The 6,000-nt window shown below is 36.6% G+C and overlaps 1 protein-coding gene across 1 annotated transcript in view; it reads right to left on the bottom strand.

Moving 5' to 3' along the window:
• Positions 1-759: 759 nt before the first annotated feature.
• LOC113230152 (tyrosine-protein kinase Dnt) overlaps positions 760-6,000 on the bottom strand; it is a 122,692-nt gene continuing 117,451 nt past the window's right edge. Inside the window, exons 9-13 of the mRNA XM_026463942.1 lie at positions 5,567-5,729; positions 4,800-4,943; positions 4,537-4,696; positions 3,916-4,052; positions 760-1,200 (exon numbers count right to left, since the gene is read on the bottom strand). Of these exons, the coding sequence (XP_026319727.1) occupies positions 1,089-1,200; positions 3,916-4,052; positions 4,537-4,696; positions 4,800-4,943; positions 5,567-5,729 (716 nt within the window). The 3' untranslated portion in view covers positions 760-1,088. The remainder of the gene's footprint in view (positions 1,201-3,915; positions 4,053-4,536; positions 4,697-4,799; positions 4,944-5,566; positions 5,730-6,000) is intronic.

The following is a 6,000-nucleotide window of genomic DNA, read 5'->3' as shown; positions in this document are numbered from 1 at the left end:
AGCTACGAGTGGATTCTACAACATAAACTACGTCCACACAAGTGCGTGTTCAACTTTCAATGCGTCTTGCGTCAAGCGTATGCAATATTGCTTGCCATAAGACGCATGCAGTCCTATGTACATAACAGTGCGCTTTATTCCAATGTTTAAACTTTATCTTTCGCCATTTTGTCTGGTAAAACACACGGACTATTGCACGTAAACACATCGGTGCTGAATCGTTGTGCGCTAGAGGCATGCCCTGTGGACAGAGGAAGACGCAAGACGAACATGAAAGCGCACTGGTGTGGACGTAGCAATATACTGCTAAAATATAACTTCGCCGTAATGATGCATAATATACAATACTAGTTCTGTATACCTATTCTATTTTTTGAATTATCTTAGAAAGAATACCGACTCAATGACATGATTCCAAAGTTCTACTTTTTTTACTATGGTCGAGTTATGAATTAGGTAATCATTCCGAAAAAATGATTTGAAACTCTGATTAGGTACTAATTTATAATAATTTTATAAATATCACTTTTAATTTAAAAATATACAGTCTGTTTCACGTTCTTCTAGCGATTTTTAGCACTACTTAATAAAAATCAATTTACTCTGAATAATTTTCTGTCTTTGTTAATTAAATACAAAAAAAAAAATTATAAATTGTCTTTGGTAGGCACTTTACTATTACTTAATTAAAGAGATTTGGAATAAGTTCATTCTATCAGCAATATCAAAAACCGAGTTTCTATATGTATGTCAGCGACCTAAATGTCTAGTTTTAGTTCTTTATGTAGGTACAGCTAGTATAGTAAAAAATTGAACTAAAAGCATATATTAATTTGAATTTTGTTGACAAATTTCTGTTAAACTACAAAAATCAGAGTAACTAGGTACTAGATAACGTTTCAAAAACACCGATTTAACTTGCTTGACAATATCAGTAATGTATGAATCGGATCAAGATTTTAACTCAATATTAAAACCTAGAATATCGAAACTAACCAATAATCACATTCTAAGTATAAGGATTTTGCGTCATAGTCGCGCAGTATATCTTAGCACGCATTTTATGTTCATTACTTTTGTTACAAGAATTAAATGTAAGTACTAAGTGCTTGCCGAAAGTCGTGAAGAGCTGCAAGAAGCTGAGGTGCTGTAGGTCTTGCTGGAGCCGCCGTCGACCAGCACCAGGACATCAGTCCGTACCTAGGGTTCGTAAAATTAACTTTTATAAAGTAATTTGCAATTGTAACACTTCTTTAAGAGTAGATACTACCTCACCTCGAATTCAAATTTTTCCCGTACTAAATCGGTTCTATTGCGCGGGTCGAGCGGCAGGGTCACTGTCTTTGATCCCACGGCGCCGACTCAACCGGCGAGAGGGAAACCCGGGGGGGTTTTAGTGGGGTAGGCCTTCCAGTGTGGAGGGAGAGTCCCCACATAACCCCTGAGTCTCCCTGGGCTCAGGGGTATCCATAAAGATTTCCCCCCCGTCAAAAAAAAAAAAAAAAAAAGGGTCACTGTCTTTATTTCAAAATGTATTTTTTTAATCCAACGAAATTACGTAAAGACATGTGAAAAATGTGTTATCGTATACTATACGTGTTGTATTTACTTCAGTTGGTATAAAACGATATTGGTAAAGTGCTTGTTGAATACAGAGGTTTTCTTGTAAAATTTCCAAGTAAGGTTGTGTTTTTTTGTGTCGGATAAATAATTTAGGAATTGTGTTTTCACACCGTATAGTAATCAGTGTATCTTCAATTCGTGTTTTTACGCCGTATATCAGTGTATATCCTAAATTTTACTTTATATATTTTTTTCCAAAGTAATTCATTCAACACTTTCATTGTAATGCGGAATCAACTAATAAGCCAAAGCCATTTGAGGTTGTATCGACCCTTAAACTGGGTGTTTTTTTTTCACAATATTTTAACGTGTGATTCTAACAATAAAGACGAACTACTTTTACTATTGGGATCAAGCTCGCTAAAACTTTAGTTTATAAATTATGACACTTATGCCTAAAATATCGTGTAATAAAAAATAACACCCGTGTGGCTTCTTCAGCAAATCCAATCGTTTGAAAAAAAATCTTAAAAGAGAAAATTCCAGTAACATATACCAGGTTGACGTAAAATGTATGCCCCCATAAATCTCATAGAGTAATAAAATAGCTATACTAGAGCTATGTATGTTGCAGCAGTGGACTAGAACAGATAGAGTTTATTATCGATTCATATTACGATTTTACTACTTTGCTATTTTCAATACCTTGATCAGATTTGACCAGAACCACAAATTGGCCATGCTGGACTCATGGACTCACACGTTTTCCAAGGGTTGTCAACCCTATTAATAATAATAATAATAATAATTCTTTATTGTACATTAAAAATTACAATACCTACAGAATACAGAACAGTAATAGAAGGCACAAAGCACAAACGACACAAGTTAACAGCGGACCCCGCACTAAGCTCAAGGCTTGCATCGCGGAACCCAAAATATATAATATATAATAGACAACTTATTTTCACTATTACATGAGCCAATTAGTGTAAACACTCATTGGTTACAGAATGAAATTTTTCTACACCATTAGCAAAAGATATCGCTACTAAATGTGCTCAAAATCTAATTTAGAAATAAAAGTCATATAGGCACATGTCTCCACAAGGATTCGAACAGTAGACCGCTAATTGAGAGACAACCGCTCTCCCTCTGGGCCACCACTGCTCGCACCAGATATACTTTACGTAATTAATGTAAGATAAGAATTAAGAATTTTCCCTACTTTCTTATCCTGGCGACTTCTCGTCATTATAACTTCGAAAACAGAAACTAACGCCATTGATGCTTGTACGAGTTCTGATACTTTCTACATTCTTTGTTTCGCTGAAGCTAGACGATGTCAGAGAACGTATAAAACGTGAAGCAGAAATTGTTGCAGTATTGTTAAATTTTGTATGATAGAACGTAAGAGCACGGAGAGTTTAATATTGAGATGGTTATTACGTATATACGCTGTTGTTTTTATTGAGATTTAAAGAAACAAAATAAGACTTTGCTTTTTGTACCTTTACAGCTACGAGCAGCTGACTGGAGACTTCGCTTCAATAATTGTAACTTTATTAAGTTTATTGAATATCACGATGTTTGACCGCCATGATATTTAATTATTTTTGTGAAATTACTACATTAGATCCAGTCCACTAGGTACAGTAAACCGTGCCAGACGCTGCGCCAACTAAGCTACGGAACGAACTAGCAGACATTACGAATTTTTCTATGTGCTTGTTGCTGATCTTTATTTCTGGTTTTTAACGACTTTTCTGCCGTAGCGCCATTCTGTGAGAAATCTAAAAATGTTTTTGATATCGGTTTTACTCATTAGGTAATGGACTTGCGATATCAGTTTAAAGGTTTTTGATACCTCTTATATTTACAGAATAATCGCCTGGGCACACTCAACGGTTACACTCAGTATATTAGGTAACATCGCAATCAGTGTAGTATAGTAATAATAACGCACACACTCAACATAGCCCCGCACTAGGGAAACCCTGTGTCGCAGGTGCCATGGACACACACACAGACAACCACAAATTACACCCAAACTCACGAGAGAAATAAATGTATCATCGGAATCGAACCTGGGACCTCTGCGTGGCAGTCCGGCATGGTAACCGTTCGGCCACGGAGGCAGTTTACGCGATCATAGTATACTCTAAGTGGTGAACGCACGAGGTAGTCTGCACGTACCAGTCTTGACACGGGTTGTAACCATAATAATAAATTGATATTATACAAAACAAAACTCTACAATTATGCCCTCACCGAATGCCATCATGTGGGCGTGGCTTCCAAATCATCCAAATACGTTATCGATTATATTCTAATACCTTTTTCAATACTTACAATTCATCGGGGCAGTTGTGCGGTTGTGTCGGTCTATATCCTCCGCTGAGGAAAGCTCCGACATCAGCTGCGTCCAATTCTGCTAACGGTGCAGCTCCAAGAGTGGCTAATTCCCATAATGTAACTCCTAGTGACCACTGTTTGAAAACATCAATGCAATTAGATGACTTACATTGAAGACATTTTGAATTTCAAAAATTTTGTCAGAAACCGCGTACAGGCTATAACATTAATAATTTTTATACTCTGTGTGCTTTTATTGAATTAAAAGCACTATCAATTGCTCGCTATAGTAAGTTTAGTTTCACCGTTGTGTCTTGAAGACAGTTTTTCTATATACAATAGCACTAACTCCTAGTCTTAAACACAGCGACGGAATTTATTTTGGGATACTATAAACAACATCAACGGCACCAATTTAGAAAAGGTTTTTTTCCAATTTGGTCCTATGGGGAACTGAAATCAAGACCTTTTCAGCGTCTATAGTGCAAACCATATGACCACAGAGATCGTCAATTTGCACATAGCGCCGATAAATTATCAAAAAATTTGTGCACTTATGTTTTTTTGTAGTAAAGCGGTCATTCTATGATGATGGCATTACACCATCAAAAAGCTTACCACGTCAGAAGCAGTGTTATATTGATTCTGAAGCAAACTTTCCGGAGCCATCCACTTTACGGGTCGGTTCTCGTTGTCTCCAAGGCAGTGATAATCATCAGGGAAAAGATCCCTTGATAGACCATTATCCGCCACTTTCAGTCTCAATTTCTCGTCCACACTGTATACCACATAAGAACCAAAGCGTCATTATTATTTGTATGTTCTGTTCTTCTGTTCTGTTGTGTAATTCATCGCCAGTCAATAGTAATAAGTTTACTTACACGCAATTCCTAGCAGCAACGTCAGCGTGTACAAATCTCTGTGCGTGCAAGTACGCTAGACCACACGCAACTTGGGCGCCAAGGTCCACTAGCTCCCTAGTTGCTGGCGCAGCTTGCTGGCCAAGTCTACATGAGGTCAGGAACCTAAGAGATATACAATTTATTTATTTATTTTTTCATAAAATTAAATATAAACTTAAAGATTTTATACGTAAGATTCGTTTTACGTTTAGTTTGCTCTCTACTAGTAACCTCAGAGATCAGACAATTTAGGAATATGAGAGTGCGCTGCGTGGGTATATTGTCAGCATCAACATCAGCGCAAACAAATCATATCAGCGTCGTAAGGTATGGACATACTTATTCGGCACAAATACATCTACATTGTTCAATATTCCGTAGTTATCCCGACTTATGGACCAAATTTTTAAGTCTTTGTTCTGAAGTATCAAGATCGATCATTCTGTACACAAATAAGGAAGGAACAGATAGTAACCGTATATTGTTTTACATAAGTACTGAGCGAACTTTCGTAGAGTTAAGAATGATAACGAAGGTTAAAAACACAGTTGTTACGTGGTTGTTACTAATAAAGAAATGAAACATAAAAAAACGTAACAAACAGTTTTAAATAAAGAAGGTAATATATGAAATGTAGCAACACAAACTTTTTATATGACTGTTTAAGATACGATTGTGAATTTAGAGTAAAGAGAAAAACATTGAACACACAGTCACATTACATCAAAATAAGATACATTAGTTACCTCTTTAGATTAGAAGAATGAGAAGCGCTGCAATATACAAGAAGCGGTCTTCTCGCCTCCTCAGCGCAGGCCGCCATTGGTGCCAGCACGTTGGTGTGACTCAGCCCTGTTAATCGAAGACCTTCGGCTACCAGCAACGCGGCTTGCATGGCTGATGCAGCTTCTTTGAGTTAAAGCGTTTTATTAATTAACTGATTTTCAAATCTAATTAAACAAATAAATGTGTTAAACAATTCGAAAATAGAAAAGCAGCCTTTGGAAATTGACAAAATATACGTGACAAAAGTAGTGTACGTGTCACCAGCTTAGACTAAGGTCACCAGCAATAAATACAGTGGGTTTTTTTTAATGGGACTTTATGGGGAAATCCGCAACCATAGAAGATACAAAGAAACTGTCTTAGGGACCATTTAGTCATTTTTTGTGAAAACAAT

The sequence above is a fragment of the Hyposmocoma kahamanoa genome, unplaced genomic scaffold, assembly GCF_003589595.1.
Source record: "Hyposmocoma kahamanoa isolate Upper Pololo Valley unplaced genomic scaffold, ASM358959v1 63, whole genome shotgun sequence".
NCBI classification, from domain to species: domain Eukaryota; kingdom Metazoa; phylum Arthropoda; class Insecta; order Lepidoptera; family Cosmopterigidae; genus Hyposmocoma; species Hyposmocoma kahamanoa.
The sequence above is the reverse complement of the archived record's forward strand: the minus strand, read 5'-3'. Positions and strand labels throughout refer to the sequence as shown.